This window comes from Pteropus vampyrus, unplaced genomic scaffold, assembly GCF_000151845.1.
Source record: "Pteropus vampyrus isolate Shadow unplaced genomic scaffold, Pvam_2.0 Scaffold120, whole genome shotgun sequence".
NCBI lineage: Eukaryota > Metazoa > Chordata > Mammalia > Chiroptera > Pteropodidae > Pteropus > Pteropus vampyrus.
This window is the reverse complement of record NW_011888901.1, coordinates 2,788,014-2,810,578: the sequence shown is the minus strand read 5'-3', so window position 1 is coordinate 2,810,578 and position 22,565 is coordinate 2,788,014. Positions and strand designations below refer to the sequence as shown.

Here is a 22,565-nt window from a genome sequence, read left to right as displayed (position 1 = left end):
TCACAACACTGCTGAGTGCACCATTTTATTGGTCTACTTATTTCTCAGGACTAACATGCTTGCCATCAATGGGGGCTAGGATCATTGTATATCCCCAGCGCCTAACATAATAGGGTTTTCATAAACATTTGTTGAAGGAAAGAGGAAAGGTAGAGAGAAGAAGGAAAAAGAAGAGCTTTCAAAAGTCTCTCTTCCTCTGTGGCACAGTTTAGGCTTGGGGAGAAAGTGGAAAACACAGCCCCTTTATTTATGAATGAGTTGCTTTTACCCAACTAGACAGTAAAGATTTAAGGGTCAGGTCTGTGTCTTTTTCCATATCCCCAGTGCATACCACTGAGCCCCACCTATACTAGGTTCTGAGTAATGAAAAGTTGAACTAAATGAAGGTGGGGAGAGAGATTTAAAACTGTTACCAGAATTTAGAGATTAAGGAATCTGGAGAGGATGATGCTAAATACGTTCGTGTTTCCAAACTGCTTCAAGATTTCCTAAATTCTTAGTGACACCAGTCAAGAGAATGGTATTGGCTAATGAATTATCAACCTGGTGGGATTGTCTCAAGCCACATAGCACAGCCTATACCTTTCAGGGTCTTTATCAATTTGGATAAAGATATAGGAATTAGTTCTGTCAGATTTGAACATCATTTAAAGCTAAAAAAGAAAAGGTAGCTAGTACATTAGAGAATAGAATCAATAGTCAAAAATATCTTAGATTAAAATTATAAGCCCAAACAAATTCATTTTTTAAAGACAAGCAATGCGAATTATTTTATTTAATTTCAGAAAAATCAGTCATACCAATTCAAGATTTGGTGATAATGACATCTGACCTGACAGTAAAAGAGAGGTTTTGTATTTTGTTCACATTTCCTAAATGTTAAGTGCATCCTGGAAAGTGTTGTTTTATTGCTTATCTTGGGATCCAGAGCTGTGCCCTCGACTCAGCAATGTTACATGAATATGGATCTTTGAAGTTCATGGGATTGCATTAGTGGGAGTCAAGAATATTGAAAACGTTTATGTATCGGTTTCATTAACAGAAGCAGAGTATGGAAAGTGGATGGTGATCCCATCCTATCTGTCGGATATGTCAGATTCCATCTGGAGTACTTGAAAAGGTCACATGAGCTAGGGTATATCCAGAGGGTAAGGCCAAGATACTGAAAGGTACTAACATCTTGTTACAGAAAGCAAAGAAAAAAGCTGTGAATACTTCTAGACAAGACAAATTGAACTGTTCTGTGAGTGATTACAGTTCATCTCTGTTACTTCAGGGAGGAATGGATAGGTTCTTGTTTGAGTGTTTGCAAGTCTGATTCTACTGTCTTTGCTGGCTTTTGCTCATGGTACTTTGGCTTCGTGTGTGCTTTTGATTTTTGGAAGTTCAAATTCCTTGGAAATTTACTTGTAGAAGTTCTTTAAGGCCTAGAGTTGAAGCTTTGTTCTTCCAGAGAGGATTTGCTTTTGCTTCTGGCAAGCACCTAGGGATACCTTGGCCCAAGTATTGTACACATAGTCTTGACTTGTGAGTTTTGGGACCATCCAAGTAGTGTATGAATTTAGATTGCAGAGATACATGAGACCCAATCTTTGTTATAAAATCTCATTGCAGATTTTTTTCCTCTTACACCTGTGTCACGGTTTATGTAAAGCAAGTGTTAAATTCTAAAAAATTAGAGTTTCAGATTACCTGGTTTTGGCAAATAGCCTTGAGAAAAAAGCCAACTTCAGTGGGTACACATACCTTCCAGGATTCCTACTTTCACCAGGATTTCTTACATTCTTGCTAGCTTACAGATTTTTTAAAAGATTTAAAATAAATATTTTATATTGTCCATATACTTGTTTTCAAAGGACTGTTTGTCAGGGTACCAGAAATGGAAGTTCCTCTGTTTGGTATGAAGAGCTTCTGGCACCATCATGAGATCAGGATCTTCGCTATTAGCTTAGTGACCATATTTTGGTGAGGGAGGGGGTGGTATAGGAGAGATTCCTGTATTAAGAAGAAGGTTGATATGTAGATAACCTTTTGGGTCTCTTTTAATTATAAAAGTATGCGGTTTTAGCTAAAGTAATCATTTTTTTTCCTCCAAGGAATTTATTATTTTGAACCAGGCTAACATTACTGAATGACATTTAAATCTTGTTCCCCTAAGAATGGAAGTTATGAATGTATGTCAATTATTAGAAAACATTGAATCGGTGCTAAAAGTTATCTAATCCATGCTGTGGTTTTGAAAGCACGTTCTTAATCTGAAATTGTTGAACAAAAGTAGATGGGTACTTTAGCTTTGGTTCCAATGTAAACACAAGTGGAGTATTTGTAAATGGTTGGTATTCTTTGAGAGATATTGTACTTTTCAAATAGAAATCAGTTAAGATACCCCAGGATTTTAATTTTTTCTGTCAAGGATTTACAATAAAGCCCCATTTTCTATTCTCTACCTGGACAACTTTGACTCATTCTTCAAGATTCAACTTGGTCATCTTCAGTGTACTCCCCACTGTGACAGATGGTGAACAGAACTGCAAATGAGACATACTGCTTTAAAGACTTGTTTCTGCCTTCATCGGTCTTGTTATTTTGGCTTCGTAGAGGGTTTTTGAAAGAAATGAAAACCTTAGATTGCTTAATAAAAAGTATGTTTGAAAAATAGATCAATTAAATTTCCGTTGACTAGGTTAAGAACTCTCTTCAGCTTAGCTCTGGAGTAAATAATTTTATCTGTACAAAAATAACTTCCCATTAAACAAAGCAGTTTGCATAGCCCCATCTCTAGACTCAAAGACAAATGGAGGAACTCAAAATCTATATGTTCTGTGGGCCTGTTCATGTTCATAGTATTCATTTTAATTGGACTGCAGAAATGTCAGATATGGAAATGGCACTTACTATATTGATGTTAGTGTACATTGATGCTTTTTAGATGCAAATTTAAGGAATTCCACAGAGCAGTGAGAATTGCTGCCTAATAATAAGAGAAAGGATTTTGAAAGCCTGTGTTTGCTGAGAACATAGACTATCATCACAGAGGTATAAGTAGTATGTTTGTACAGAAACCAAGATTCTTTCTGTGCACTGCAGGTATTTTTTATGTTTGTATGGTTCTCTGACTCACTTGTCTAGTAAAAGAGTGGAATCAGAAAGAACTTTCCTTCTCAATGTTGTATAAATGATGGGTGAGCCCACTCCATTGACTGGAGCTCTGTATTCATGAGGCTGTGCCAATCAATGATTGAGACCAATACGTGATTCCCAAGTAAGTCAGGCCCCTTAGATTAAAGTAGTGGTTCTCAGAATTTTTAATTTAGGATCGACCCTTTAAGAACTCTTAAAATTACTGAGATCCCAATAGCTTATGTACGACTTCATTTAAAAATAATGACAAATATTTTACATATTCACATCAAAGCAGTGTTATCACGTCATATAACATCTGGAAATTTTTACTTTATAATCATGGGAATTAATGAGAATGAGAATGAAAAAAATGATACCTTAGTATTATTATGAAAAGGATTTTGATATCGAAGAACCCCTGAAAGAGTCTTGAGAGACCATATAGCTAAAAATTTAAATCGAGAGAGAGAGAGAGTGCGCACGCACGAGCACCCCAGCCAGGCAGCCCGGAAATCTTTCCAGATATCAAGAGAGCTACTGGTTTTCCTGCAAGAAGAGTTCTTGAAAGTGAAGTCAAAAGTTTTAAAACAAAGCTATATATGTACCAGGTACACTGATAAAAGGGTGTAGAAGCTGGGTGGGAAGTACAGATTTCATTCTCTTGGAACCTTGGCCATAATCAGTTAATCAGCAGGAAAATCTCCTGAGTTGGATACATCCTCCAACCCATGTCCAAGGTGCAAATGGCACTGAATGGGTGTGTGCTCACCCCTGCAGACTGGAGGAAGTGAGCGAGACACTGATCCCCTAGGGGCTGCCTGCCCAACACTCAGGCAGGTCCAAAGCCAGACAGGCAGCTGGAGGAGATCAGGGTACTCAAGATAATCCTAACATCAAACATAACACACACCATGTGGGGTAGTTCCTGTGAATGGGGAATTAATTCTATTTCAAATGTCAATAAATCATGAGATAGAAGGCTTATGTAATTCTGCTAGCAAAGTAAAATGCTCTGAGGATATGCTAGTGACACTTTTAAAATCAGTGTCAAGGAATCTAAGTTGGATGTTAAAACCCAAATCTGAAATTATCTTTACGAAAAAAGCTGCTAAATATATAACAGACAGAAGTGGCCAAATAACACAGTTCAGGATAATGCAGTCAAAATAGAGGAAGATTGTCTTTCCTCATCCCCCCTTTTTTGTACTTTCAAATAATTTTTAGAAACAATTCTCCTTCTCCAGACTATAAGTTGTGAATATCTTGATGTGTCCAATTGCATCTTTAAAAGTTAACTCCAATTCCTAGAAATCCAGATAAGCTGGAGTCTGTTAGTTGACATTTTCCAAAATCCCAGGTTTCAAAGATAAATATGTTGCAAAAGCAAATGCTTAGTTTTTCTTTTTTCCTTGTGGCCTACCATCCCATGGGACAGAAAATGATGTTCTTACTGTTTTATGCAGCTATATCCTGCTGGTTGTTTCCCACTTCCAGAGTTGTTAAGCAGCAAAAACTCATCATCTGTTAATAATGTTGCTGAATTCACAAACTCTTAGCCAGAATAAATGGTGATTATGCCATCTAATTTCTCCTCCTTTTCACTTTTTCATCTCTTTTCCCCATGGGTAAATCTTCTAGATGTTTAGGCCCATGATCACTGGGCTTAAAACATACAGGGAAAATCAAATACCCAAATAGTCTTGTTGCACTTGGGTTTAAAATCAGTGATTCGCTTGGAATTGGGCTACTTCTAGTAAAAAAGAAAGTGCGGTTATAATGGGCATTTAACTGTTTAATAAAGCTATCTAAGATCATCTAGGAAGTATTCTAGGGACACCATTGTAACAAGGTCAACCTTCTTGTTTATTTTTTTTGGAGCTTCTCACTGGGGTCTCCAAGCATCTGTTTATGTCCAACCTGCTTCCTTCTATGCATGGTTTCTCAGTAATGTTGCTGCATTCACTTCATCTCCCTATCCAGAAATCTCTCCCCACCTCTCAGTCCTGATAGTCTCTATGTCCTTCCAAACTTTCTTCTCCATCTTCTCACATATATAATTTCAGAAATTTCCTAGTGGCCTCTCTCAGCAACTTTTATTCCTCTCAAATCTATGCTTTGTGAACACCGGAAGAGAAATAAGAAATGGTTAAATGAGTCCACAGATGGAGAGAAATAAGTGGCAGAGTGTTGCTCTTCATTGTAAGTGCTTCTGAATGGTTAAACTTTTTAACCATGCTTATCCTACTATGATGAAAGTGAATCAATTCGTCATTCTTGATAATTCCAGAATGTTCTTATGAAGAAGATAGTGTGACTATGACATTCCTTTGTTTAAGACCCTTTTTTGATGCCCTATTCTTATAAGATATCAACATTATTACAGTTATTTATCCCTGCGCTTCTGCACATGATATTCCTTCTGCGAGGAATGCAGATTCTATTGGTAGAGATTTTGATCATTTTGCCAAAATCATCATCTCTGGACCTGGGTTTTGCACAGGAGCCTGTGGTACTCTGCCCAAAATGAGCAGGGAAGGAGTTCTCTAACGTGAACCAACGTGTACTAATTAAATCCTTTGGATTTGCCCTCCCTGTTTCCACAGCAATCTGAGCTAACAGCTGAAGAAAGTCCAGAAAAATTAGGAACTTCCCAACTGCATCGTCGGAAAGTCACTTCCTTGAACAAGCAGATTCTGCAGAAGACCAAACATCTGGAAGAGGTTGGTGTTTTCTTTTTATAATTTTATTCAAGTAAAATGAAACCATTCTTCAAGAAGGGAGAACTTGGGGAAGGAGTTGAGATCTTCATGGTAGAATGGTCAAAGGAGATTCTAGAGCAGGGGAGAGCACACCATGGCCCTTGCACCAACTCAGCCTCCATTTGTTTTTGTAAATAAAGTTTTATTGGAATATACGTACACCCATATGTTTACATATTTTCTGTGGCCGCTTCTCAATTCTAGTAGCAGAGTTCAGTAGGTGCAACAGAGACCACATGGCCTACAAAGCCTAAAATATTTACCTTCTGCCCTTTACAGAAAAAGTTTGCTGACCTCTGTTCTAGAAGAAGATCATAGGATTTGTTAATTCACAAATATTCACGGAGTACTTCTGTATGCTAGGAACTAAACCAGGCTTTGGGAATGGATAAACAAGTTATGATCCCAGCTCTCAGGGATCTTAAGGTAGCAACAGGAGACATAGACTAAACAAGTCACACACATCATCATTTAGTTAGAGCTGTGATAAGTGCTTAAAGGAGAAGTCTCAGAAGCCGAGAGAGTGACTGATAGGGAGACCTGACCTGATCTTGGGTCACAGAGGACTGCAGCTGGAAAGATGAGTAGGTGTTGGCTGGGCAGGAAGTCTGCATAGGAGGTGTAGGGACTTATGCAACAACTAAGATCTTGGAAAGAAAGGGTCTTGGCCAATTTCTGTTTTATGGTTGGAGAGTCGTGAGTGAGCCAACCGGTCAGCAGAGTATTATCAGACAGGATGTCCCAGGTTATGTTAAGGACAATGAAAGCCATTGGAGGGTTTAAGTAGGAGAGGGGCATGATCAGATTTGCATGTTTCAGAGACTATTCTGTTTGCTGTGGGAGCATGAATTAATTGGACTCGGGTGAGAAGGGGTTCAAGGAAAACCATTAGAAGACTGATCCAGTAGTCCAGACATGAGCTGTTGATGGTTTCGACTAGTGGTGGTAGGAGAAATGGAGGAAACCAGATCATTTTTAAGAGCTTTATGAGATGGCATTCTGTAATACTTGATGACAGATGGGACTGTTTTAGAAAGACCTTTATATATTCGCCCTGGAAAGTAAAGAGGAAGCTGGGGAGTTTGACTCAGAACAGTCATTAGAGATAAAAAGTTACGTTTCAGTTATGTTAGCAGTAAGATTTAATTAATTGAAAAAATTAGCAGATTATAGAAATGAATATGGCTTTCGAAAGAACAATTCACAAGCAGTTCCTGTAATGATTGATTTTCCAAAAATGGATGCCAGTTGGCATTTCGAACTTGTGCATTTTTCATCTTTTCAAGTCCCACATGTTCAAAATATATTACTTTACCAAATGGTCTTAGCCATTTATATCTTTGATTCCATTTGTTCTATTGGAATTTGTTCTAGCACAGCTGAACAAACAATAGGTTGCTTTTACCAAATACTCTGAATCATAAGCAAACAAGGATGCAGAGGTTGACTCTGATTTGGCTTCCATTTGATAATTTGTGTAGACATTGTTAATTCTCAGCACAGGGAGGGTCATCTTTACTCCTGACCCTTGGCACTGAAAAGAACCTGAAAGTGATTGGTTCAGAAAGAACTCATCACAGACTCAAGGTGAGCATGAATCAAGGATGAGGTTTTCTCCATCATAATGTCTTTATTCTCTGAGAAAGGATAGTTTTGAGGATATTGCAGATCTCATGAGCCAGAGTATCTCAGTATGAGTAGATGTTTGTTTTTAACTCCTGTCTGAACTTGGAGAGAAGGAATGCTGTGCCTCATTCTAGTGATGGTCCAGGCACATTCTTAGTCCAGCTGAAAGGGCAAGCCTCTCTGACTCTGGAGCCTGTTTTGCAATTGGTTCAGAATCTATGTTTACCAAGAGCCTATTATTTTTCAGACATACCGCCTAATATGTAGCAGACTATCAGTAAGGGACAGTGATCATTATTGTTGTGGTTAGCGTTATTAAAGATGACCAGCATGTGCAGTGATACCTGGCTGTGTAGCTAGGCCAACTGAGTGAGGAAAATGAGGTAGGGAGGGAGATGGTTCATGGTCACATATCACATATGAGTTAGGGGTCTCACATGATGATAAAAATGTGCCTGGAGAGATTGCTTCAAGGATGAAATGAAAATATAAACAAGAATGCACTTTATATGAACCAAAGCTTTATGCAAATGTAAGAAACAAGAAATGAGAATGTTCTTCAAAAAAGCCTAGATATTAAAGTTTTGTAAAGATTAAAAACCAACATCATTTTCATATTTTATTCTCAAAAAATGTGAGCTATAAGAATATGCATTTTTTTTTTTCAGGTAACTCGCTGAAACCCATTTTAATTTGGAATGTCCTATTAAAGAAATCTGAAGCCCCTAAATTTTGTTACTGTCCCTAAATTTGCCCTGCCACAAAAGGTTGCTCTCCTCTAGGCTAGCTGATGTACATTTTTTCATAGTCTGTGATTCTGTCTGCCAGAAGTGACAAGGGCAGCAAACAACATGCCTTTTGTGTAGGAATTCAATCCTAGGACTTCAATCCCAGCTCCTTCCACTCTCTTCAACTGCCTCCCTAGCCTCCTCATTCAGCCCCATGCATCTACCTCACACTTCTTGGTGGGCACTGAGTAGCAGGTCATAATGAGAGAGAATATACTGAGTGTGTCTATGTGCAGATGTGCTAAACACATTTTTTGTCTCTGTTTTTAAATGCTTCAACCACTTTTTGTTTAAGTTATAAGGATGATATAAGTTTACTGTAAATAAACCAAATAGCTTAGAACTATGTAAAGATTAAAATGGTTCAAATGTTCCACTCCTTTAAAGCCAGCCTCTATTTTCTAGGCCTTTACAAACTCTCATATATGCCCATTCACCTGAGGACAGTGGTTTGTTTGGTCATAAAATTGAGTTTGTTTTTCATTTACTCTATCACAGATAATCTCTCTATCAGTAATAATAATGACTAAAACAGATTTTTTTTTTTACTGAATATATTACAAAGTTATTTTCCAAATTAACTCATTTAGTTCACACAAAGTTCTTGTGAACATTGTACCCAGTGGAACAATAGTACCATTAACTATCCTCCATTTACAAATAAGGAAACGGACACAGAGAAGTGAAGTAGTTTTGTCCATGGTCACACAGTTTGTTAGCAGTGGAACTAGGATTTGAACATATAGATCTACCTCGTTCTTTCTGATGACTATATAGTATGATATAGTAGATATATACTGTAATTTATTTAATGTGTTCCCTCTTCTTGGATATGTAGGTTTTTCCAGGATATTTTTTCCCAATTGCAGATTTATGCTCCCATGAATATCTTCATGCAGTCATCTTTGTACAAACATATAAATACTTCTTTAAGATAGATTTTTAGGAAGTAGAATTGCTGGATAAAAAATAGATGCATTTTCAATTTTGCTAGAAACTTTCAAATAATTCATCGGTTACTGTACCAATTTGTACTTCTACCAGTAATATGAGAGAATCCAAATTTTAAATCCAAGAACCTCTTTTACAAGGTAATGCAGGCAGAAAGCAACCAAGATGCACCTGTGGCTTTGGTGATAAGAACCCTGGAGAGGATCTTGGCCCAATAGAGAAATAGGGGAAGGATAAAAGCAAGAGAAGGAGTAAGAAACATTTTGTGGTCCAAAAAGAGAATATGCTGCAATGGCACAACTTGGGTACAGCTGATAGATAGCTGAGAAGAAACCTGAGATTGAGGAAAGAAAGGAATCCAGGAAAAAAGTATTAACCAGCAGCTAAATTTTGGAAGTAAGTCTAAAGGTTAGTGATGAAGAAGAAAATGGAGGCAGGAGAAACGTGGAAGACTCTAGCAAAATGAAAACTAAGCCTAGCTACTGGGACAATTTCCTCTTTAAGAAAATGTGGTCAGATGAGGAGATGAAGAAAACACTTATTACTTAAATTAGAGATGAGTCTTTCCTTCCTAGCATACTTCTTCTTCCCTGCCACGATGCAGCTTATGTGAGTCTTTGCTGGGGAAGCCTGCCTTGAACTCCCTGATAAATAAGGCAGCTCTTTGCTTGGGCCTTCCTGGGCCTGTCTCTGCCCCTGCTCTTCTCATACTTAATCCACAGTTTACTAGTCCCACTCCTTGAGGGAAAGGACTAGGTCACGTTCGTAGTCTCCTCTCACACACCTCATTTGAGCAGAGCACTGGGTAAATGTCAGATGGGTAGGTGGCTGCAGGGGTGAGAGGTAGGCTAGAAGTTGGGTCAGACAGGTGGGAAAATTCCAGGACCCTTTCCAGGAGCCCCAAAGAACTTTAAGAGTTAAATCACTAGTGTTTCAAGAGAAGAGAGGGGAAAAAAAAACTTTCTCCAGAAAAACTCTCATCTACCAGTTCCATAAACAGGTTAATAAAAGTTCTCATTGCACAGATGTCTCCCTTTCAGAGAGAAGCCAGAGCCCACCTATGTCCCTTCTTTTTCACTTCTGCTTTCTGCTTGAGTTGGCTTCCTGATAGGCCTTGTTAGAAGAGTAGCCATTCATCAGTCTGAAGATTGGTAACAAGAAGCATGATTGAAGAGTAATGAGTCTGAAGATGACATAATTCTCAATAAGTTGCTTGTAGGTTCAAGGATGGGGCAAGTTATTTTCAAATAATCGTTGAGATATAGGATAAACTCTGTCATTGTTCATTTGTATACAGATAGCAAAGAGTCTGACAGGGGGTTTCTGCTAATTCCCCTTTTCAAAGTAAAAATATGTAAACCTTTGCACTTTTCATGGGATATTTCCAGATTTCTAAAAGTTCATAGACAGCACAAGGCTATACATTTTTAGTAAGGAAAAAGGAAATGACATTTTCGAGATGTAAGTTTACAGTTACATAACTTTGAACAGTAAGGATAATTCATTTTCTTTCTCCTAGTGTTAAAGTCCTGAATCCTTTCTTCTATCTTGCATTGTTTCCCAACCAGTCTTATCCTATACTAGAATCCTGAATGCTGAAATGCAGTTCGTATTCTGTGAATGGGCACGTTGGTTAACTGAATCAGTTGTAGCCATGCAGAAAAACTAGACCTGAATTTGAATCCAAGCTTTATCAGGTATCAGCTATGAAGCTTTAGTCAAGTAACTTAATCGCTCTGAGTCTTTATTTCCTCATCTGTAAAATAAGGATAATGTCTTTTTCCATTGAATGTAAGGATTCAGTGATAGGATTTATGCAGACTATCCAGAACTTCACTTGACATGTAGCTGATACTAATTATATATGAGTTCTTTTCTTCATTTGTTGTTGGCAGCCTTTCTAAAATTTCCACATTTGCTCCATTTAAATCTTTCTGAGCTTCCATCTCATCTGTGAAATGGGATGTCACTCATATATGTGTTGTTGTAAGGATCAAATGAAAGCAGATGTTTTCTATCTTTTATTTATAGCTGCGTGCAAATCATACCAACCTACAAGCCAAATACGACGAAACAAAGAAAACACTGACAAAGGTGAGCAGATTTTCCTTCCTCCACGGGCACGGATTGATCTGTGAGGTCAACCAAGCATTGCCTCACCTAAAAAATAAAAAAATTTAAAAAAATTAAATAAGTAGAATATGAAGCGTCATTCACAGTAAAAGGCCTGTGCCCCTCAAACCCCAGATTGTAGAATAGCTCCAAAGTACTAAATTCTTTGAGAGTGAGATGGTTTCTGTTTGTAAGATGAGAGAACCACAGAATGATATAATTTGCTGTACAAAAGCCAGTTAAGCCTAGGTGAGGTGGGGGAAGGTTCTCATGAAGAGGAAGAGGGTTGCTGGTATATATTTTGAACCATACAATCCATTTTCTAGCCCAGGATACTAGTATACCATCTCACATCAGCATCAGAGTGTTGCTTACTTCCCACTTCTGATTTCCTAGGAAACCAGGTGAAGAAAACAAGCACCTCTGATGCCAGTTCCGTCATGAGGGGCATTGAGATATTTTTGTCCCTTGCACTTCCATAGAACCATCCTTATCTGGATTGGAAAAACTGTCATTGTGATTTTGGTGCTCAAGCCATAGCTGTACTTTGTAGGGGCCTCGCCTTACCTCAAGGGCCCCACCTAGTACTTTCTGGACCTTGTGGAAACAGGACTGATCCCCAAAGATATCTCTCAAACCAGACTGTCCTTATTTTTTTAATTTCACATGAAATTTGCCTATTTAAGATTCTTATGTTTATAGCAATATGCAATACTTACAAGTCTGACAAAGCTTTTTAATTCTGACCTGAACTACTGTCTTTGATTATTGTCAGAATATTTTTAAAAGGCAGGCACAAAAATCAGTAAATTAAAAATTTTTTTTCTAAAGATGGCTTTGGACAGATCGGCTTTCTTTCCATTATTTTGTGACTACATTCCTTATGGATTAGAAGGCAAACTCCTGGGGTGAAATTCCTGCTGCTGTCTTATTTTAATGCTGCAGAATCCCTAGCATGAAGTTTGCCAGGTCATGTCTTTGTATAACAATCTGGAGGAGATTAAAGGTAAAACATCTTGATATCAATTTTCTAAGACCCTTATATGCTTCCTAAGGATATAAATCCTAAGTGGCTATAAAGTGGCTTTTTGTACTGAACACTAAATCAAATTGAGCCACCGTCATGTGCCAAAAAGGTAGAGGGTGTGATTTAAGTCAATAATAAGAGAGAGTCTTTCTATCTTCAAATAATAATAACAGCCAATTACTATGTGCTGAATGTATTCTGGGAATGTCACTTGTATTAGTCCATTGAATCTTTACAACAGCCCTAATAACACATTGTTATCATCCCTGTTCTACAGATGGGGATACTAAGGCATAGAGGCCATGCAGGGAGCCATGTCTAGTTCGGCACCAAATACCTTTCAAAGAGCTTACTATCTAATAGGGCAGTCACACTAATTCTCATCTACAAAAATGAGAAATTATACAAAACCTGGTTCTGAACAGCTTATGAAGAAGCCTGATTTGGTCAGAATACTGAAGACCAGGTCCTGAATAAGTAATGCACTTTGTCATTGGGCCTCAGTCTCTATTCATCACAAAGATTGAGCAAAGTGAGTACTCTGGCCCTTTCACACCAGTGTTTCCAGGTTTTACCTTTCAGCAACACCTGCCCTTCCAGGATAACCTAGTGGTACTAAAAAATGGGAAACCTGTCTTTCTAATAAAGTTAGGAAAAGTAAAGCAGGACGTGGAAGATGAGGACAGATGACTGTGGGGGAGGCTGCATGCCACTGCAAGAAGGCCAGGAGACTGGCTAGCCCCTGCATTAGGGGGGAACACCAAGTTCTAGCCTGTCCACATAATTTCAGCAATTACAACTTTAATTTCCTGTGTGTGAGGTTGATTCTTTTAGTATATGCAGCACCTTATTCCATCTAAGGGCATTAATTGTCTAAAGGTTTTCTTGATCTATAAACTATTTCTTAAGATCAAAATTTATGTTGAGTTGATACATGTTTTTATGATTTCATCTTCAGATGTTTGATAATTCTTGGCGGTATGCCTATCTTTGACTGAAATTTCCTGTTATCAGCAGTTTGGATTCTGCATCCATTTTATGCAGCCTGCTTCATGTGATTACTCTGTAAGGGTGGGTTCTACTCTTTGGTGGGATCAGCCAATGGTAACCTACATTCAGGGTTGGGGAACTTCTCATTTCTCTGAGTATCGCCAACTCTCTGGGGCCCTGCCTTGCCTTTGTGACTCGAGCACCAGCTCTTGTATTAGCGCTTGGGTTAAGGGAGCCAGGCCATGTTGCTTAGCCCAGCTGACTATTCCTGATGCAGATCCCAGGCCTGCAGACCAGTCCTTCCTGCATCTTCTAACTCCACACAGCAGGCCTCTCTCACCATCTATTCCTATCTGTTGGCCAACTTTCTTGTCTCCGAGGTTCCAACATAATAGTCTGGAATTTTTAGGACTCAAGGCAAGAAAACGTTGCTGCAACTTGTGCTTATTAGTCTTTCATTTTCAACTAGAACCCTCCAGAGGTAACTAATGCAACAAATTTCTTACGAATCTTTTCAGAAATACTTTACACATATATAAGTAACATGTATATTCTTTTATACATGTATACATTCATTGTATATGTTCCTTTATACTGATCAGAAACATATTATACTTGGTTTTATACCTTGTTTTCTTCACCTAACAGGTAGATATTAGAGATCATCATTAAAAAGCTGCATTTTTCTTACTTTTTTAAAATGGCAGCTTAGTAATCTGTTGTATGCTATAACTATACACTTTATAATTTATACTTTATTTTAAAGTTTCTTTAAAAAATTTTTTAAACCTTACTATCTAACTCAGAAAAATGGAGGTGAAATTATTCAAGACGATGAGAGATTTAACCCTGTCCCTGTTAATAACCACAATAGTGGCATTCTGAAATTTAAACCCAGGGCTGACTCATAGCCACTGCTTTCATTTACCCCCTTCCTACTGAAAGGCAGCCACTGTCAACATTACTCTTGGCTTTATACCCATTTGCTGCTGTGATTAAAAGCCCTTGCCAGGGTTTCATTAACCAGCAGTATGCGTCGGAAGGGTCTGTTTTGTGTCCTGTCCATGTTGTCCCTCTACCCCTCATCCTACTTTTCTTGTCCACCTATTTTCTCAATGTACAGCTAAATCCTGTGGGCTCAGCCACCTGTCAGAAGTGTGGTACAGGTGGAACCAGGGGGAAGAATGGAAGTGCTTACTCCGCTACACTACCAAATCTGTAGCAACGATGCCTCCATTCTCTTTTGCAGTTGAAGAGTTATAGTGAGAAACTGGACAAGGAACAGGCAGCCCTCGAGAAGATAGAATCCAAAGCTGATCCAAGGTAAGAGGTTTTAGCATGTGTTTATTTTCTGTTTGAAGAATGTAACTTTACCAGTGCCTGGCGCCTTAGTTGGTTGGAGCGCCAGACTAAGGAGCCAGCGGTCATGCTTCAGGCCCCATACAGATCCACTAATTCAGGCGCCAATCCAGAATGTGCCCATGGCTTGGGCACATGCTGAGATATGCTTGGGCCACACTAAATTAGCCACCTTTCTTCTGGGGATCAGAAGCTATGTGTCTTAGGGTTTCGTTTTTGTAATTTTTCTGTTTTTAAAAACTAAGTAATACATTCACAGTACAAAAAGGCATATGGTGAAAAATTCCCCTTCCCACCCCATCCCCCAGCATCCCAGTTCTCCCCGGAGTTAACCTCTGTTACCAGTTTTTTAACAGTACTCATTTTAGCCATATCTCCTTGGGTGTAAAGGTACAGTCTTTTTCGGCCAAACAGCTGCTGCAGGTTTTTTTTTTTTCCCCATTTGAATTAGTTGTCTTTAGACAATTTAAATTACATGTAAGAAGCACTTACATTTGATGTTTTTGTCACCAAACCATTTGGGTGGTAAAATCTCCTCAGTATCACTCATTTAAATGAGATTGTGAAATCATAAAAAGCTTCAGGCGCAAATTGAGCAGTTCTGAGTCTGACAGACATTTTTAGCAAAGAAGTACCCACAGCTTACTTGACTTTATAATATTTGTTTGGATGTAGCCTGATGGACTCTGGCATATAAACAAATAATAATGTCAGTTAAACGGTAGTCTTTATCATTTGTGGAGAACCCATTAGACACGGGAAGCGACAAAGGAAATTAAAAGGGGAGTCCCTTTTTAGCTAGGGATTTGGTTTTAGCTGTGATTCATAAAATCATAATGGCTTGCCACATGTCATTTTTTGGTCTTTTCTATGCAGTATCCTACAGAACTTGAGAGCACTTGTAGCCATGAATGAAAGTCTGAAAAGCCAGGAACAAGAATTTAAAGCACATTGTCGAGTAAGTGTTGCTTGGTATCAGCAGACATGAAACCAGAACTCTTGTAAAATCTCTTGCTTTACCTCCCCTTGTCCTGTCATGGCATTCTGTCCTGGTACCATCAAAAAGGTAGATTCATCAAGCAGTTATGTGTCAGTTATGTAAAATGAATAGAGCACTGTGGTGGGTACACTCCGAGGACACCAGAAGTGAGTTAGCTTAGTAACTGTGTGTGCCAAACCCTAAAATTGAGAGCACAGTCTTAAAATGTTTTCTGATTTACCAATGTATTTAAAAGTTTTAAAGTATAAAGGAATAGCATCATATAAAACCAGGGCTGTCCTGAAAACCTGGGATGTCTGTCTGTCACATCTATAAGCCCTAATTCCTGCCATCTGGGAACTCGGTGTCTAATAGTGGGGGTAATCTATACACAGGTGACCATGACCACAGCAGGACGCAGGAGATGAGTCCTGGCAAGGTCTGTGTGCACTCCAGGGCAAGAGAGGCCACTCTGGCACAGGAGCCATCTGGAAGCTGGTTCTTACTTAAAGGCAGATGAGGATGGCAAGGGAGGAGGGGATTGGTGAGGCAGAGCTCCAGGCTAGAGGGTACCAGGAAAGGTGGACAGGCCTGTGGAGAAGAAGAAACAGATGGCCTAGCTACTTGGAAGTAGGCTCCAAGCTACCCATTTGTTTTATGTACCAGTGATTACTGCGTGCCTTACCTGCCCTTTAAAAAGAAAGGGCCCTTTTGACTAAGGCACAGCTGCCTATAGCCTCCTAAAAGAATTCTCCCAGGCTGAAACTTGGAGATGTGGTCAGTTAGTTCCTAATGGACTTTTTGTCCCAGCATAAATTTACAAAATATGAAAATAAGACTCTGGATCAAGTTATATAATTGCATCTAATTACTAGCTTGCCCAAGTTTTATACATATTTATTTATATCACTTTTAAAGGAGGAGATGACACGTCTACAGCAAGAAATCGAAAACCTGAAAGCTGAAAGAGCACCAGGTGGAGAAGAAAAGGTAAAGGCCCCAAAGGAGTCCTCCAGACCATGTGGTGCTGTTACGACTTCTATGGTGAAATGATTAGAGGACTAATCAGCGAAAGTCTGGTGTTATAAAGGACTGGTGAAAAAAAGCACTGGTTTCCTTACCGTAGTCCTCTGAATGCACGTTCCTCAGCTGGTTTCACCACTTGATTTTGTTAGATTTCTCTCTCTCCTTTCTTTTCCTTCTGGTGGGTAGAAGGCAGCAGTGGGTGTGGATGGCAGCCACTCTACACAGGAATTACCAGATTACAAATCTTCTCTCTCCCTCCATTCAGGAAAGGGGTATTTCCAAGAAATGCCTGACCTCTGTTTCCCACTCAGCTTGTTCTCTAAATCTGGTACCAGTTTACTCATTTTACCCTTTACTCCTGCCTAGGGACATGTCCCACCCTTAAAAGGCAGTAATGAGCAGGAAGCAAGGGAGCCATTTGAGTCATTGTTAAAGCTCCAGCAGGGCAGGAGCTTTCTGGACTTGAGCACATCTGGCTCTCTGAACCAAGACTTGGTCTCCCAAGAAGCTAGTGTGGATTTCTATCGAGCATTAAATTACAATGCAAGGACAGAAAACAGTCTGTTTCTCTTACCAAGTGAGACTATAAGGATCTCTGAGTTTTATTTTCCCTTCCACACTTGGTTCAAAGTTTATTTCCTGATTACCACTATGCTTGGGATGTGAGAGCTGGACACAGCCTCAGAACTTATCACTTGCACCTCCTCCCTTGTAGGAATGAGGAATTTGAGGCTCAGGGAGGGGAAGAGACAGGTCCAAGCCAGCCAGCACAGGTGCACGCGCGCGCGCACACACACACACTCTGAGACTGCGCAGGGTAAAGATGCCTCCTCCTGGCATAATGGGTTGTGACTTTTCAGCCAGGACATAGAACTCTTCCCCGCTGTGAGGACCTGCATGGGGAAATAGCCAAGTCTGACCATGCAGTGCAGTGGTGTCCTGGGGTCATCATCACAAGCCTTTCTTTCCAGTTGTTTCTAAAACTTTTAACCTTTGAGGCTCAAATCATCAGCTTAGTCAGCTTCTGAGTTTGCACAGATCACAAACTTTTAGGATCTCATGTCTCTTCTCAGCAATCTCATCTTAGTAGAGGTATTATTACTCACATTCAAAGACAAGTTTAGCTTGTTAGTGTGTAACAGACGGACATTTAGAACAGTTTGAAATCTGGGGGCTCACAGGGCCTGTTCTTTTCTGTTCCCTGACCAGACATTTGTCAGTGAACTGCCCCTACTCCCACCCTTTCCTACGTCTAGACCCTCAGCTTCTATCTCATTCACCATACTCAGAAGGGTGTTTCTTACTATTCATCATTTCAGACCCTCTCCAGTGGAGAGCCGCATGATGCCCTCACATCCGTGATGACTCATAATGTAAGTACCTGCCCATTTTCAGGATTGCCAGTGGCCTCTTTGGGCATGGTGGCCAGCTTTACACCCTTCCGTGACAGTATTTCATGCCTTCTTTAATTTTCTCTACGGCCACCTCCTCATCTGTGGGCTCTCAGGGACATTGCCCCATTTTATACATCTGGTCCCTCAGATGGAGGCAGGATTTCACTAGGGATAGCCTTGAAGGCCACCATTCTGCGGGGTTTTCTCCCAGCACCTTGCGCAGGCTTTCTGTCTTTACTCTGTCATCTGTGCGGAGAAGGGAAGAGGCCTGCATTGGCCATACATGCTGGTCACAACCTATAGGCTCCGAGGGATGAGGCAGTGCAGAAGGAAAAAACTCTCCTTATGGTACTACTTTCCAGGGTCAGCAAACTGTAAAGGGCCAGATAGTAGATATTTTCAGCTTTGTGGGCTAATTTCACTATAGTAGTCATAGTCAATATGTAAATAAAAGGATGTGGCAATAAAACTTTATTTACAAAAATAGGCCGAGAGGCAAATTTGACCCAAGAGCGATAGGATTTGACTCTTGGGCTATAGTTTGCTGACCCCTGTTCTGAGTTAAACTAGCACTACCAGCACTCCAGCAAACTTCCAGGAGAAAGAGAAAGAAAGGAGGAAGAGAAGCAGGAAAGCCTCTGTATGTTTGTTTGCCGCCTTTAGGGTTTCCCTTCCCTTTGTGCAGTCAGAAGCTTCTAGAGAATAGGACTCCTATGCTGAAGTCTGCTCATGCCTATGTGTAGGAGACTGTATTATGTTTCATTTCTTTTCCCATCCTTCTCTCTGTGTATGTCTGTGTGTTTTTGCTAGGGAAGGGGGCACCTCTGACCTCATCGTAGCTTTCTCTAGCCATGTCTTTTACCTCACTGGGTTCAGTGAGGGGCTAGTTTCTCTCTCTTAATTCATCTCTGTCCAAAAGAACTTTCTGCGGTGCTGGAAATATTCTCTATCTGCATTGACCAATACAGTAGCCATTAGCTACATGTGGCTACTGAATACTTGAAATGTGGCTAGTGCAATTGAGAAACTGATTTTTTTTTATTTAATTCATGTAAATTTAAATATCATGTGTGGCTAGTGCCGATCATATTGGACAGCACAGTTCCAAATAGGAACAGAAAGCAAACCAGCATTTTCTGTAAACACAGAGGCATAGTGCAGTAGGTTCTCTTAAGTCATGATTGTCTCTCATTACAGTTTGTTTTTATTGGCGGGGAGGGGAACATATGGATTTGGGGGATACTTAGGAACACTGGATTCAGCCTGGATCCCAGAAGAAGGAAGTTTTGTTATAAAGGGATATGAAAGGATGTCAAGGCTCTCACGTGACATAGGACCCAGACCCTAAGCTTGGCCACTTAAGAAAAGAAATTTGGGGCCTGAGGATGAGGGAGATGTGGTTTAAAAACATTCAACTTCAAAAGACTTCATCAAAGAATGAAAGTTTCCTATTCCCAGATAATTGTGTCCTTTTCCAATTTTTAGGAAGACCTAGACAGGCGGTATAATGTGGAGAAAGAGAAACTTTACAAGATCCGTTTACTACAGGTGAGTAAAAACTAGAGCACAGAAATACATGATAGCATCTAACTAGGTATGAATGTCCTATAGCAGAACTCGAAAGCTTAGTGTTTGAGAATTAGAGAGACTTGGTACTAAGGATGCTGTTTGCCAATCATCTATCTGGAGGATAACTCAGTGTTTAAGACAATGATAAAAACACCTCACATTGGCATGTTACTTTCACAATCATCTCGTTTGATTTGATTCTCACCCCAGTGGAGAGTATATATTAGCCTCATTTTCTAAATGAAGAAATTGATTCAATTCCATTAAGTACTTGACCAAGGTCAGGCAGCTGGTAAACGCCAGAGCCAGGATTCAAGTTCCAGTGTTCTTGTCTAATACTATTCCTCCAAAATTAAGTGCTTATTTTAGCTGTCTTACTTACTAAACCTGGAGGTTTGTGAGAAGGACATTATATATGGGGGTGGTAGGTTTTAAAGTTGTCTCTAAAGCTAAATTCACAGAGTCAGAATCACACTATAAAATTTGTTACATTGCCAGGATATAGCTCATAGCAGCCCAGAAGCCAAGAGTTAAATCGTGTTGCATTTTGGCTCAGGCCTTCTTTCTGTTCTCTGGTGGGAAGGCCAAAAGTCTACGGGGACCAGCGGAACCCTGTGTTTTCTATCTCTGGCTCTTGCTTATTTTGCTGAGCTGTTTAGTTAAATTCGTGTAGGTCAAATTTGTCCTTGTTACAAGAACACTGTACTAATCTTTAAAGAGACAGAATTAAACAAAATTAGGACAGTACAGCTGTATACTTAGAAACTTTTTGACAGTGTGCTTACTATGTACTTAGTGTTGTATTAAGTCCCAGAATAGTAAATGGAATGGCCCATTTTCTAGGAGCTGGCTGGCTCTTTGAAGGCCATGATACAGACCAAGATACGTCCATATGCATCAAAATACAAGGGAGATGATATGCAAATTGCAGCCTGTGTGCACAGCTTCAGACTGGCATGAAGGAAGCTGCAGTAAAATCAACAAGGGCCTGATCCAGGGCAGGATGGGTGGGGATGGACAGACGGGAACTGGTAGGGGAGAGATTGAGAAGCTTTATCGGATGGATAAGAGAAAAAGAGGAGTCAGGGATGTTGCTCCAATTTCTCACTTGGGGAGCAGGGTGGATCCTATGTTGTTAACAGAAAAAAACATTAAAGGAGAAAGAATAGGGCTAAACCAGGTGGGAGTGTGACTAAGAATGTCACTGACATTCATTTTGGGCTTTTAAAGGTTGGGATACTCAACTACGTAGAAATGTCTAAGAAGTGATGGGTGTTGGGTTTGATGCTCAGCATAGTCTGAGCTGGAGATTGAGTGGCAGCACTGTGTAGGTGATAACTGACGCTGTGAAAATGTAGGCTGAGAAGAGGCCCTGGGACTAAACCCTGTGTAAGAATAAACTGAGAAAAAGGAGGAATTCAATGAGGGTTGAGACTGAGCAGGCAGCCAGAGGCGACAAAAACATGAGCCCAAGGTCTCATGGGAGCTCAGCAGACAGATCAGTAGAGAGAACAGTAAATGTTGCTAGAAGTCAAGAAAGCTAGAAACAAAATTACCTATTAGATGTATCCCAGAGGTCTGTGACCTTGGCAGGTTTCAGTGGGTGTTGGAAGAAGCCAGCTGCAGTGGGTGAAGGATGACCGGAGGGCAGTGGGGAGTTAGAGGCACGGAGGGAGGAGGGTATGTGGCTCTCAGGAAGTTTGTTGAAGGAAGGGGAAAGGCTGGTAGTGAAAGATGATCTGGGTTCAAAGAAGGGCTTTTTTATAAGGAGTGAAGGACCTGAACGTATTTAAATGCTAATGAGAAGGAGCCAGTAAAAAGGGAGAGGTTAGAGATACAGTAAAAGAATGAGTAATTATATCGTTAGATTCCTGGGATGGGGCAGTGGAGTCAGAGCCTGAGCACCCATGGAGGGTGTAGCCTTGGGGTGAAAGGAATACATCTTTCCCTCGAACCAGAGTAGGTGATGGGTTTCTCACCTGGAGGCTTGTATTTACCCAGTGAATTAGAGACCCACATCTGCTGTTGTGAGTAAAGCAGGCCCAGAGAGCTAGAACTTGGAGAGGCACAAAAGAGAGGCAACAATGAGAGCCCACTTAGTCCTAAGACCTGAAATGTATGGTGGGAGCTGAACAACTTCCTTCAGGCAGCGGTCTTGCTGGGGAAGGTGGTGCTCTGAGCTGCCTGCATAAAGAGCCTGCTCGCCCCTGTGCCACACCCACTGCCCTGCTGCTTTGGATGTAATCAGTGGGGCAGTTTGGCCAGTATTCTCCCAGCTCCTGGTAGAGAGAAAATGCTGGAAAGGTATTTTAGGAATCAATTGTGGGAGCTTTTCAACCAAGAGAAGGAATTTGGTATATGGAAGCAGCAGGGCGGCATCAGTTCCTCGTCATCTGGCACTGGTAGAATCAGTTACTTGGGAGCCTGGTGCTCTGGCTGGGGCCTCTGGCCACAGGCCCGTCCCATTCAGACTCCTCCTTCCTGATCCATTAATTTGTTGCCTACTGTGGTTCCAGTTTCCAGCCATACCTTCTCCATGTATTGCAAAGTGGAGAGTCAGTCATAATTTGAGATGGGGACCTCTGGCCAGCAGCAGAATTTTGGGCCTGCATTCCAGGGCATGTGATTATGCTCAGGTAGGGTTTTGGAGTAATGTTTAGCTCCCCAGAGAACACATAAGGCCTTTTACTAAATAATGTTGTCTCTTCCCTTTTGCATTTAGGCTCGAAGAAATCGAGAAATTGCAATTTTGCATCGCAAGATTGATGAAGTGCCCAGCCGAGCCGAACTAATACAGTATCAGAAGAGATTTATTGAACTCTACCGCCAGAGTAGGTGCATCGACCACTAACAAGCTCTCAA

At 40.3% G+C, this 22,565-nt stretch overlaps 1 protein-coding gene across 2 annotated transcripts in view; it reads left to right on the top strand.

Moving 5' to 3' along the window:
- The window catches only part of CCDC93 (coiled-coil domain containing 93), an 85,792-nt gene that overhangs the window by 44,829 nt on the left and 18,398 nt on the right, over positions 1 to 22,565 (top strand). For both annotated transcript variants that reach the window (XM_011366070.2, XM_011366071.2), the window contains exons 12-19: positions 5,727 to 5,843; positions 11,279 to 11,341; positions 14,626 to 14,699; positions 15,612 to 15,693; positions 16,633 to 16,704; positions 18,060 to 18,113; positions 19,620 to 19,682; positions 22,426 to 22,534. In XM_011366070.2, the coding sequence (XP_011364372.1) occupies positions 5,727 to 5,843; positions 11,279 to 11,341; positions 14,626 to 14,699; positions 15,612 to 15,693; positions 16,633 to 16,704; positions 18,060 to 18,113; positions 19,620 to 19,682; positions 22,426 to 22,534 (634 nt within the window). The remainder of the gene's footprint in view (positions 1 to 5,726; positions 5,844 to 11,278; positions 11,342 to 14,625; positions 14,700 to 15,611; positions 15,694 to 16,632; positions 16,705 to 18,059; positions 18,114 to 19,619; positions 19,683 to 22,425; positions 22,535 to 22,565) is intronic.